A 12,864-nucleotide genomic window follows, 5' to 3' on the forward strand; every position below is an offset into this window, starting at 1 on the left:
AATAAATAATAAATAGATGATAGAGTTTACTTGAATCTGCCACCGGACTTGCCTACATGCTGCATTGCTGTCACCCTGTAAATACTTTTATTCATTGCTATAATACAGTACTCTTACATACCCAATATCCTATTTTACTGACTCGTCCTGGATTTGCATACATTTTTGCTTTCACTGCTTTAAAAGGTTCATTTCTAAACTCCCCCCCCCACCTGTACCAACCCATGGCAGTAAAACTACCATTGGTTAAATACAGGACTTACCACTACAGTCTTAATTCTGACATCCTCAGATTAGATATGAAAATGTTATGATCTTGTATGTGTTTTAATTTTGATTTAATGTAACAAAAATATTGTTTATAGGCACTCGGGTGGCGCAGCGGTTAATTACGATAGTCCACTACTGCTGGGATCCTGGGTTTGAATCCCCAGTGGTGCTATTGGCCAGTTGGGCATCTGTATACAAATATAATTAGCTGTGTCCAAGGGGGTGGGGTAGCTAAAGCCCTGCAATGAATGGGGGTCCTGTCCAGGGTGTGTTACTGCATTTCACCCAGGGATTCTGAGAAAAGCAACCCACTGTTGACCCGAATAAAGCGGTGGTAAAACATCAGAATGAAATGGAAAAACATTGTTTATTTATATTAATAATAATAACGATGAGATGACTTGAGAATAAATACTGGTATTGCTATTTGCAATTATTTTAAATCTTTAAAGTCAGTGTAATTTATCAGAACAATGTTGAGTTAACAAAAACCTTCATTCATAAGTAAAAAAAATTTTTATTATAAGAAAGGTTTAAACCTCCAGTTGGGCTTGTAGGTATCTGTGGCCTGAGGCTTCTTCAAGACCAGAAGTAAAAACTCATGCATTTCCAGCAGAAAAGAGTCAGCATTGATCTTGGTGAAGAATCCAGTAAGAAGTCTCTTCTCCTCCTCTCCCAGTTTTTTCTTATACTCCTTATTTATCCCCATAAATGGGTCCTGAAAACAACAACAAATACAACTTTAAAAAACTTATTGTAAGAAGCTCCTGTGGCTAAACAGCCGAGCCACCGGGAGGTGCACTTGTGCTTTTAGTGCTGGTCCCATAATACCCAAACCAGAATGATCCACTGTGGCACAGATCCACAGGAGCTGCCAGATAAAAACTATAAATATTAAACTGTAATTGTTATACTACAGTATAGTATCTAGGGTTAGTAGACTACAGTATAGTTGGTACTACAACTGAAGTTAAATAGAAAAAGTGCAGTGATAGATGGAGCACTGTACCCTCTTGAGGCGTAGCATGGTCTCAGATTTGAGAGAGCTGAGGAGTTGCCACAGAGCCACACAGTGTTTCAGACTGCACCTGCTCAGAGCCTGTAAATTAAACACAATAAGTATACACACATCAGTGGACATCATATCAGCTGTTCATATTTACAATATCAACATACAAACTGGTGCTGCACAATCTAAAAAAGCATTCATTTAAATCACATTTTGTGTGGCCCTATTAATATAATGTTTAAACAAGAACAAGAAATTTGCTTTTGAACAGTCATCAAAGTCATATTTCGGACTGGGAATCTGAAGCCTGTGTGTGTTCGGGACTTTGTTGGCTGGTTGAATGGCACCTGCACAGAACCCCTTACAATTTGTACAATTAGTGACATCTGTAACAGATATATAAGTGTGAGTTACCTTAAGCACATGTGGGGTGGTCTGTTCAGCCATTTGTAGCACTTCCTTCAGGTATATATCCAGCTGCATGTTTGTTTCTCCTCCAGTCATAGCAAGGAAACCTAGAGTCAGTTCCACTGTGGACAGTGCCTCACACACGTCACTGTATGACTGAAGCTCCACAGACAGTGTGGACTGGTTCAGTGAGGACAACGACTCCTGCAGGAGATACAAAGTTCTCAGGAATAAGACACCTAAATGTTATTTATTAATAGTTTAATAAATTCAGTAATATAATATACACTGTGTAAAACTGGGCTATTTTCCCTTAGAACTTTTTTGGTATGCTTTTAGGATACGATAAACAGCCCTTCCACAAACACATTGTCATCAACCGTTTTATCCTGGTCAGGGTCACAACAGATCCAGTTCCACTGTGAAACCCTGAGCTCAAGACAGAAATACCCTGAACAAGGTGCCAACGGGCGTCCTGGCCAGGGCCAGTGCAACCCAGACCAGGATGAAGCAGTGGTAACATAAAGATGATTCCTTCTTAAGTCAAAAATGTATTGGTAAACTAATATAAAATATGACTTTTAAATTTACGAGCTAGAATTTCCAGTATGATCCCACTTGCCTGTTGAACTTTGCCATTTACATCCTGGAAAATGTTCTCATAATTCCTGTCATGTCTGTTCACCAACGTTGGGATTCCCTACAAGGCATAAAGAGACAAAATGTTTCAGCTACTAAAGGCATATGAGAGTATCATTTTTTCTCTTGTAGGCTGTGCAGACTAACATTGAGCGTGATGACTGGTTTGCCCTGCAGATAGCGTGTGAGGAGCTGCTGCTGGATCTTGGGCAGGTCGTACTCTGACAGTGTCTCGCGGCCAAACTCCATGCTGTACTGGCAGTTAGAAAGAATCAGGGGGAGCAGGTCTCGCTCCACCTCGTACCTGATCACGTGGAGCTCAGTCAGGTCTGCTGGACTCACGGTGTAGCTGGTAAATTAAAAGGGAAAAGAACATACAAAACATATACAGGGTTATAAAATAATATTTTTTTACAGAATATTTACTCTAAATAATTAATTAATGTGCTCAATAAAGACAAGACATAAAGTATGTTAGACATCAAAAAGACATTAAATTTTTACCTAGTCTCCTCTTTAGTGTGCTTGTCCACTGTGTAGATTAGATCATTATGAAGAGCAATGAGATAGCTGACCAGAGCAGTGGAGCACAGACCAAGTCCCTGTCTTCTTGGTAGCAGCACTTGCAGGTCAGTTTCCATGTCTAGGTCCTCCTGGCAGTACTCGTTTGGGAGCTTGATCTCACCTGCCAGTAAAAACAATGTTAATGCCAATTTTGCAAATAAAAAAAATATAGAGAGAGTGAATATACGGTGCTGAAAGTAAAAATACAAGTGTACTAAAGACTTCCTGGCTTTTCTTTTAAATTGTGCACCCATTTTTGTAGTGGTGGCATGTTAAAGTTCTGTGGCTAAGAGGCATGAAATGAAATCTATAGCCAAGGTACAGTGGTACTGCTCTTTATAGGTAAACAATGTATAACCACTCACACTGTACTCTACAATGCTTGTGTTGAAACAAGTTCCATTTAGGAGCATAAAAAAACTTAAATGAAAATGTTGAAGTTTACCGTTGGTGGCCAGAGAGACTCTAAGTTGGTTCCACGTGGACAGAAAGATCTTGATTTGTTTCTCATATGAAGCTTTTAAGGAGGCTGGAGGCAAAATCAAGAGTTAAAAATTAAAACATCCAAAAATGTTTAATTGTTTACAGTTTAATAGTGTATCACACTGGGTGCAGTACCTGCTTTCTGTCTCAGAAGGAACTCTGATATACTGTAGCTTGGAAACTCCATTACATTCTGGAACATCTTCACCAGATTCCTTTGGAGGGCTAGAATGTCTGGGAGAAACTTCACCAACCTCAGCTCTGCCTCCTAAAGAAACACCATCCACTGTCAACAATCATACAACCACTTCAACATGAAAAGCTATTCTCATTATTTTTAAGCTATCTACTGGATACGTAGTTAAAAAGAGTGTGGGGAAACCCTTAATAGGCATAAATATAGTGCACGACAATATAAAACAAATCTAAATTAGGAAGCATTCATAACAAGCCAAGTATTGTTAAAGAAGCACAGATCTAAAGAACGCACAATAAGAATAACTCATTAGGAAATTTCAGCTTGGAGCTTAGGTGGCACAGCAGTCTATTATGCTGGGCCACCAGCATTGAGATCTAGGTTTGAATCTTGTTTCCCGATAAACACTTAACATGGCCCTGACCAGGATAAAGCGGTTAATAAAAATAATAATATTTATTGAACTGCAGTCAGTAGCTGCACCTGATGGCATCATTCATGGTTCAACCATTTCCAAGCTGTTAGACTTTGTTGAAAAGTTACAAGAAAGAGCCCTTTGTTAAATAATAGTTTATTAGTCATAGTTGTGAGTTAATGATCCTTACTTTACATTACAAATCGTTTACCTTTTGTAAGAACTTCCAGAGAACTGGCAACGTGTCCCTGCCTTCATTCTGCTCCAAAATGTGGCCCAGACTTAGAAGTGAGGCACGCTCCCTGCAGCTCCAGACTGATGAGCCGTGGATTAGAGAACCCTGAGGTAGGGTGTGCAGGAACTCTTTCGGGTCCCCAAATGTCAGCTTCATCACCAGGTTAGATGACACCCTTTCATCCTCTCTGATAAAAGTGTTCGTTTCTGCCAACTTCCTCTCCAAAACCTGTGCCACAGTAGTGACATCAAAATGAATAAGATACAGCAAGTAAGTAAGGGATTGCCTTCTTTCATCACACATGATTTGCAAAGTAAAGATAAAAGGTCAGATTTGCTACTACATGATGAGTGTACCTTTAGCTGGTTTGCGATAATATCAGTGTTCATGGTCATCTCCCAGTTATTTCTGGCATCTCTAGTTAAGAGCTGAGGATCATATCGAGCCGGCCCTGTTCAGAAAAGGAGAATGATTAAGCACTCATAGGCTCCAAGGAAAACAAGCACACCCTAGAAGTTGCACCGACTGACAAAGGCATAAAACAAAAACTAAATACTTAATACTAAATACCAGCTTTTGCTGGTAACTCATTTGATTCTGTGCTAATGATAGGCAGATTGAGACTTTTTTGCTGGGTAGTACTGAACACCAGTAAGGAGTATAGATAAGGTCCGCTTACATTGACCAGGCTGCTGAGGCTCCAGAAGACTGAAGATGGTCAGGTGAGCAGTACAGGCTGTATCATCTGCCCCTTTCCCCAAAGCTCTGCTCAGCTGCTCGAGGTCCTTTAGCAGATGAGCGACCAGAAACACCCCTGGTTCTGCCACCGGGGGATTAATGATCACAGCCATATTCTACAAAATACATAATGCATGATGACAAGTATGAAACACAAAAGGAATTTTGATGGTCTATTACCTGCAAATTGAAAGCTTTAAATTGTATGTTGTGTATCTGTGTTATAGAAAGCAGCCAGACCCCGTGGACTTTTTATATCACCATACAATCCATCCATCACCAAAAGGTGTAATATTTAAGCATGATCTGGGGAAATACTGTACCTGTGGGTGGTTAGATGCTCCTAGTAACATGGCCATGTGTGTGAGCATCCTAAGTAGAGTAAATGGAGCGGGGGACATGTCTTTTGTGTCCTGCATATCTGGCTGATCTCTGCGACGATGGTCTCCCAGAATGTGCCCTGTCTTAGTGTTGTCCCCTCTGCAATCAGAAAAATAATTATTAAAAAAGCAACCAGATGGCACAAGATTTATTGTAAATACATGTATTTCTACAATTGAGCTTTTGTGGGAATTTGTGTCCATTCAGTCAACAGCGCATTTGTATAGTGGAGCACTGATATTGGTCAAGAAAGCTGTTCAGTGGGGCTGATGTCAGGGCTCTGTGCAAGCCACTGGGGCTTCTTTAAACCGAGCTTTATAAAACTTGCTTTGTGCACAGGGGCACAGTCATGCTGGAACAGGAAAGGGTCTTAGCTAAACTGTTTGGAAAGTTGGAAGCATATCATTGGCTTTATGTAAATTATTTATTACATTAGTAATTGTTGAAGCCGTAACATGTCCCAATACTTTTGTTCATATGGTGTAACTGGCAGCAGTTTTAATCCAGACTGTAAGGCAGTATAGACTCAGCAGTCAAGGTACTGGACTATTAATTATATTGCTTGAAGACTTAATCCTCACCACAACCAAGCTGCCACAGGCAAGGCCCTAAACCCTAAGCTTGGATTGGATTGTATACTAATTATAAGGTACTTTGGGTACTATCCAGCAAATTACTAAATGTAAATGGTCAATAGTTTTAATTCTGCCATACATGTGTTCCATTACAGCACATAATCCAGGTCTTTTTACTCTACTACTAAACTACTGTTCACATTTTTAGTGTGAACAAAACAAAAACTAATGCATCCTCAGCATAGTCGAAAACAGTGTAGAGCCATGCAACAATTCTTCATAAGTTTAATAAACTTTAGTATTCCCTAATAAAACACTTACTAGTAAATGTGTGCATTTGTTTGTGTGTGTACTTACTGTCTTCCGACAGCCCGAAAGCCTGCAACAGGTCTGTGATCAGTGCCCCCTATGTCAACTAAGCAGTCTGGGCAGCGACTGGTCTGCATCGGTTGACCACACTTGGTTTGAAAAAAGTATTAGTAAAATAAATTTGTTAAACGTCACCTGATTGTTAATTTGGCCTGAGGAAAAGTTCTGTTTTAAATTAACCCACCTCACCAACAGTACATGGATGACCATTTGGACAAACTGCAAAGAAAAGACAAAATATTTAAAACAAACAAAAAAAAACCAATAACACATTTAGGCTATGTTTATGCTACACTTAAACTTTATAAGAGACACTGGATTCATTTTCACTACAGCTTTAAGAATCAGGACAGGGGATCTAGGGTTCAAATCTCAGCTGTGCTATGAATAGACATGATTAGCAAACGTCAGATTGGGGTGGCTGAAACAGCCTTGCCGCTGGTAGGTAAGCTTGCACTCTTAGTGTCGGTCCCAAGCCCAAATAAAACAGAAGAATTGCATCAGGAGTAAAAAAAACTGTGCCTAGTCAGGTATGTGTACCAGATCCACCGTGCCCGCCCCTTAAGATGGGAGCAGCCAGAAAAAAATCCTTGTCTGGTGGGTAAAAAGCCTATTGTGGAAATTCTACGATTGAAAAAAAAGTTTGCACTTACAATACCACTGCAGATTCCCCATAGCCTGCTGGGCAACATGAAGCATGTCATCTGGCATAGTGGGTATAAAGGACTTCTGTGTATAAAAATAGAACAAACGTTCATTTCAGATTCCAGAACAGTTCATATGATTTTTTCATAGCAAGAACATGAAACAATCCAAACCTGCATGTTAGCAGGAGAAAGGGCGAGCTGCACGAGGGGCTGCACTACTGCTTGGTTTGTACAGAGAAGCACCGCTGCCAGGTGAACAGTGAGTTCCAGTACCACATATTCACTGCCTGAAAGATTAGGACGTAAGAGCATTGCAGGCATCCGGTTATGAACCAATGCCTGTGCAAAGACCCTGGATTCCTCTTTTGTAAAGACTTTGGATTTCTTGATGAAGTCCTCAAGTGCTGCCAGTTGCTAAAAAAGAAACAATTGGTTAATATAAGTTAATGTAACTACAAAATGCATGTTATAAGGACTGTAATGGCATGTGTTGACATAAATTCTTATTGTTGATGTATTGTTTATTTAACCAACAAAAGATTCAGATTGTAAGTGATGATCTCACCTCAGGTTTAAGATGGTTGTTTGCGTTGTTTGATCTGTACAGGGAGGTGACTTCTCTGAACAGCGCTAACAGCAGGTACACCATCTTCTTCCCAGGTGAACATTTGTAAATCTGTACACGTACCAACTCGATTAATTAATTTTACTCATTTGTAAAACAATTTGAAATGATCGTAAAAGCACTTGCACTACACAGTAATACCTCACAGGCTTTCTTAATTCTCTCCATCTTGCCGTCTAACATGGCTTTGCCAACGGCATCACGAACAGCCTTGTACTCCACACCCCAGACCAAATAAGGGTCAATTTGGCTTTCATCTTGATTCTAAACGACCCAAACAAAACATTACAAACGCAAGTTTTACACAACAAGAAACCCACTCGATAAAGTGATTGTTTATTAGAGAATAAAAGACTCTGCTCACCCTGCAAAGAACCTCCTGAGGGAACAACCAGTTGTGTTGGTTTTCGGATAAAAGCTTCTGGACGTGCTCAACTCCATTAAGGCTGCAGATCTTTCTGATGAGGTAGACCCTGTACCAATCATTCCTACTGTGCTTACACAGATCCACCACAGTGTTCAGAAATTCTGCCACTCCTGGGGAGCTCTCCTCTTCAGCAACTTAAAAATAATTGAAAATAAAACATTGATATAATAATAATATAAAATTGATCAACTTAGTGATCTTAGCTTTTTTTAAAAACATAAATATGCTAAATATTTTACATTTGAAACTTCATCCATTCTTTTTTTACCTGCAGTAGAGTTTATTTTCATGAGTAAATCTGCTGCCATGTCCAAACATAGTCGAGTTCTGGCAACCTGCTGCAGATGCTCTATTGTCACTGTTTTAGTTGCCACAGCTCCAGTTTGCAAGAATTCCAGCAGGAAGTTTTTCTCCTCCTGCAGACAGGATTGCTGCTCAGCTACAGAATGCCACTGTGTCCGCTCAAACATAGAGTCCTGTACACACAAACACATAATATTTAAACATTTGCTTTAATGACACATTTATTGGTTTAGCAGGTTTTGACAGTGTAAAATAATGTTTCAACATTTTACATCACCCAGAAAATGTCAAGCAAATATTTAACCAAAATATTAATAAGACAAACATTTATATATACTCTTTTATTTTTTCGTCTGCTCCTGTGTTTAGGGGTTGCCACAACAGATCATTCTGGTCTGCTTTTATTTTACGCAGGATGCCCTTCTGGATGCAACCTTTTGTACTGTATCTAGGCTTTAGACCAGCACTGAAACCACAAATGCACCTCCCAATGACTAGGCTGTTTTTAAAGCATTTTGTTAAACTTGAAAAAAGGTAAGCCTTAAGCCTGATTAATAATTGTGTGCATGATAGTGCATGAAGCCCCAACTCTGTGGGTTTATGACCATTTTTATTCTTGTAAATGGAACGTGGATTACTATATTATTACTATATTACGATGAATATACATTTTACTATTACAATTACCACTTTATAACAACCTCCTATTTTGTTTTACAACTTGCTCAGGAACCCAACAGTGGCAACTAGGTGGTGGCAGAGCTTAAACCAGCAGCGTATTAGTCCAGAACTTGAACCGCTGAGCAACCAATGCCCTTAAACATTCACGTGTTCAGACTGAGCTTTGTATCATGTTTTGTATCATGCATTTTATTGTAATTTACATTTAAGGCACTACACAGATGCTTTTATCTAAAGCTACTTATAATTGTGGCAGTATACAATCTAAGAAACTGAGGGTTAGGACCTTACTCAAGGGCCCAACTTTGGCACTCTGACAGGCACTCTGACAGTGGTGGGGCTTGAACCAGTGACCTTCCAATTAAGCTCCAGCACCTTAACTGCTAGTTACCTCTACAGGTTCCCTAAACCCATTTAAAAATAAAACACTTTAAATCTTACTGACCTCCAGACAGTTTATGTACAGACAGTAAAGTTCAATTTTGTCCATTTTCTCCAGGATGTTACTCTGCTCCACCGCTGTGAGATGTTTCTGAAGATAGCCTTTTACATCTTCAAAACTGAATGGAGGGGTGACATGCAATCATGTGACATGACATTCTGACCTAAAATCAATGTTTTTTATTCTAATATATACAAACCAAAACAATACATTTATGTCCCTTATCTCACCTGTACTTGAGAAGAAGTTTAAGAACTACCGAGCGAACTACAGGATTTTTGTCCACAGAGTCATCAAAAGGAGACAGTGCCTTGGTCAAAAATGTACGATCACGACCTTGTAAAGAGAAGAAATTACAGCCAACTAAGTATTCAGGCAAACTCAGACTGGCATGAATATATATCAGCTCTGGCTTACTGATACATAATCTCACCTTTAATGACTGGTACAGAACCTGGCTCCACCATGACAAAGGACAACAGGTGGAGGATGATTGTCTTGTTGGGTGGAGAGTTGTCTCTGAAGCAAATGGTGGAGACGAGGTCAATGAAAAAGGCATTACACAGCTTTCTGAACTTGGCGTTCAGTTTGATCCGGGTCCTAAAAAAGACACCATAACGTCACCTTGGGAACTTGCTGAAGAACTGATATCAAGAACATTAGTGACCAACCTGACAGGTAATACATGCTTAAAAAAATTTATATTACTGTACAGTTGCAAATTATGTTGGAATAACCTCAATTTCTAAATAAGTTACTTAAAACTGTGGTTAGACCATCCTTTAAATAATTTGTTGTTCATGTTTTTCAGAGTCAATCAGTGTACGATGATGGGTTTGGTCAGGAACTTGATATGTTTGGGATTAAATTAAGCTTTTATTTCTACGTTTTATCAGTATGCACATCTCACCGAATGGTCTCAGAAGGCTTCAGGTCAAAGTTTTCATCTACTGCCTGCATGCAGAGTGGGCAGTACATCTGTCCGGGGATTAACCACTGCTTGATGCAAGCCAGGCAGTAGATATGGTCACAAGGCAGACTCAGAGGGTCGTTAGGGTCCCCCATACACACTGGACATGGCTGTAAACCAAACCTGGACACACGACAACAGACAATCTTGATTTCAGTCCAGTCCACTGTTGCTGAATTCATTTATTTTCACTATTGTTCAGCTGTCATCAGGTTAAAGCATGTTCATACCTGAAGATTCGCTCATTTGCTCCTTCCTTGCAGGTTTTGAGAGTGGTTATAACTGCCTCGAATGGCTGCTTCATTTTAAGGTCGGAGTCCTTATCCAAAACCTTAAGATACAAATAAAAAGACTGAGTCAAACTGCAGACCAAACTACATTAAAGCTGGAAGGCAAAGGTTTAAAAGCTCAAAATCTCACTTGTCCCAAACGTCGCATGTGCTCCAGAACCAATGGTTTCAAGTTTTTCTCCACATCCTCTACGCCCAGCAACATGTGCTCAACAAACAGGGAGAGAGAGTGGAGGCGGCGCCATCTATGTCTAAACAGACATCATACATGAGCAAAGAATTAGAATGCTATATTAAACTGCACTTATTGATAGACTAAACAAAAATATTATCTTTACTTACTGGACTTGACCAATCATGTTTTTGCTACATTCACCATATTGGCGGGCACTCTCCTCTGAGCAGACCAACTCAATCGGGACCTGTAACTTCTTCACCTGTTGCAGCCAGGCCATGCACCGAGTGACATCTCCCATAGCATGAGGCTCCAAATACTCAACACAGGCCATGGCAGCATAAACATCCAGCACCTTGAAAACATTGTAGCATATTTACTCTAGAGTTTGAATTTTTGGTATTTTGCAGTACAGCCTGTAAAAAACAATCCAAGCATACATTCAAACTGGTCCTAGTCAGGGTTGGAGTAGGTCTGGTTTCACCGGGAAACACTGTTCACAAGGTAGAAATATCTTGGACAGCAATGCCAGCCCCCCTCAGACCTAGCCAATCATGTCTGTGTAGATGTTTGGATGTGTAGCACTGCCTATTAATTAAGTGTAATTGCCAAAATGATTCCATGTGTAAGCCAGAAATAAAACACAAAAATGCATTTGATTTTGAAAAACGTGTATAGTGATTTACAGTGACTGACCAAGTAACCTGTACCCCATAACTAAAAGTTTGTACTTGTCTACAAACTTCCTAAATGGTTCGATCGGACAGGGCACTTCAAACTATTACCCCAATTTGATCTCAGTCACTTGAATACTTGACTTTTTAAGTTGCTAAAGTGCTTTTCCCAGGTCCGGACTGTGTGTGTTCAGTTACTAAATGAGCAGTACAGTTGTTTCTGAATTGTTCTTATTTTAACCAGCTTACCATTTCCATGCTTTCTCTAGACTGTGCGTTGCCTATGAGCACCTGAGCAATCTGGGGCTCAATGGTGATCATTCTGGAGAAGTTTTGTAGTCGGTTTTTAAACTCGTGGTAGGCAGCATGGATCCAGGGGAGGGAGATCACATCATTTTGTACTGCCTCGTGGTGACTTCGCAGTTCATTTATACAGCTTGTTAGAGCTCCAGTCAGCAGCTGAGGAGTGAAAATGTATATAGAAACAAGTTAAACAAGTTACAAAAAAGCAAGAAACAAAGTACTTAACCACTTTTTGTTATTTAATTTTATTAAACTGCATATGGCTTTTTGTTCTTAGACATAAAAAGTAGGTATTTACAGTGTATCACAAAAGTGAGTACACCCCTCACATTTCTGCAAATATTTCATTGTATCTTTTCATGGGACAACACTATAGACATGAAACTTGGATATAACTTAGAGTAGTCAGTGTACAACTTGTATAGCAGTGTAGATTTACTGTCTTCTGAAAATAACTCAACACACAGCCATTAATGTCTAAATAGCTGGCAACATAAGTGAGTACACCCCACAGTGAACATGTCCAAATTGTGCCCAAATGTGTCGTTGTCCCTCCCTGGTGTCATGTGTCAAGGTCCCAGGTGTAAATGGGGAGCAGGGCTGTTAAATTTGGTGTTTTGGGTACAATTCTCTCATACTGGCCACTGGATATTCAACATGGCACCTCATGGCAAAGAACTCTCTGAGGATGTGAGAAATAGAATTGTTGCTCTCCACAAAGATGGCCTGGGCTATAAGAAGATTGCTAACACCCTGAAACTGAGCTACAGCATGGTGGCCAAGGTCATACAGCGGTTTTCCAGGACAGGTTCCACTCGGAACAGGCTTAGCCAGGGTCGACCAAAGAAGTTGAGTCCACGTGTTCGGCGTCATATCCAGAGGTTGGCTTTAAAAAATAGACACATGAGTGCTGCCAGCATTGCTGCAGAGGTTGAAGACGTGGGAGGTCAGCCTGTCAGTGCTCAGACCATACGCCGCACACTGCATCAACTCGGTCTGCATGGTCGTCATCCCAGAAGGAAGCTGACGCGTAAGAAAGCGCGCA

At 40.1% G+C, this 12,864-nt stretch overlaps 1 protein-coding gene across 1 annotated transcript in view; it reads right to left on the reverse strand.

Annotated features, from left to right (window-relative positions):
• The window catches only part of rnf213a (ring finger protein 213a), a 54,989-nt gene that overhangs the window by 963 nt on the left and 41,162 nt on the right, over nt 1–12,864 (reverse strand). Inside the window, exons 41-68 of the mRNA XM_063019046.1 lie at nt 11,766–11,975; nt 11,010–11,197; nt 10,798–10,918; nt 10,608–10,708; nt 10,318–10,500; nt 9,841–10,007; nt 9,638–9,743; nt 9,411–9,525; nt 8,250–8,457; nt 7,919–8,115; nt 7,696–7,818; nt 7,495–7,605; nt 7,101–7,343; nt 6,936–7,011; nt 6,467–6,501; nt 6,271–6,371; nt 5,281–5,437; nt 4,899–5,073; nt 4,576–4,670; nt 4,196–4,447; nt 3,509–3,641; nt 3,336–3,419; nt 2,831–3,011; nt 2,474–2,675; nt 2,310–2,387; nt 1,694–1,891; nt 1,280–1,369; nt 810–988 (exon numbers count right to left, since the gene is read on the reverse strand). Of these exons, the coding sequence (XP_062875116.1) occupies nt 810–988; nt 1,280–1,369; nt 1,694–1,891; nt 2,310–2,387; nt 2,474–2,675; nt 2,831–3,011; nt 3,336–3,419; nt 3,509–3,641; nt 4,196–4,447; nt 4,576–4,670; nt 4,899–5,073; nt 5,281–5,437; nt 6,271–6,371; nt 6,467–6,501; nt 6,936–7,011; nt 7,101–7,343; nt 7,495–7,605; nt 7,696–7,818; nt 7,919–8,115; nt 8,250–8,457; nt 9,411–9,525; nt 9,638–9,743; nt 9,841–10,007; nt 10,318–10,500; nt 10,608–10,708; nt 10,798–10,918; nt 11,010–11,197; nt 11,766–11,975 (4,109 nt within the window). The remainder of the gene's footprint in view (nt 1–809; nt 989–1,279; nt 1,370–1,693; nt 1,892–2,309; nt 2,388–2,473; nt 2,676–2,830; nt 3,012–3,335; nt 3,420–3,508; nt 3,642–4,195; nt 4,448–4,575; nt 4,671–4,898; nt 5,074–5,280; nt 5,438–6,270; nt 6,372–6,466; nt 6,502–6,935; nt 7,012–7,100; nt 7,344–7,494; nt 7,606–7,695; nt 7,819–7,918; nt 8,116–8,249; nt 8,458–9,410; nt 9,526–9,637; nt 9,744–9,840; nt 10,008–10,317; nt 10,501–10,607; nt 10,709–10,797; nt 10,919–11,009; nt 11,198–11,765; nt 11,976–12,864) is intronic.

The sequence above is a fragment of the Trichomycterus rosablanca genome, chromosome 22, assembly GCF_030014385.1.
Source record: "Trichomycterus rosablanca isolate fTriRos1 chromosome 22, fTriRos1.hap1, whole genome shotgun sequence".
Classification (NCBI taxonomy): domain Eukaryota; kingdom Metazoa; phylum Chordata; class Actinopteri; order Siluriformes; family Trichomycteridae; genus Trichomycterus; species Trichomycterus rosablanca.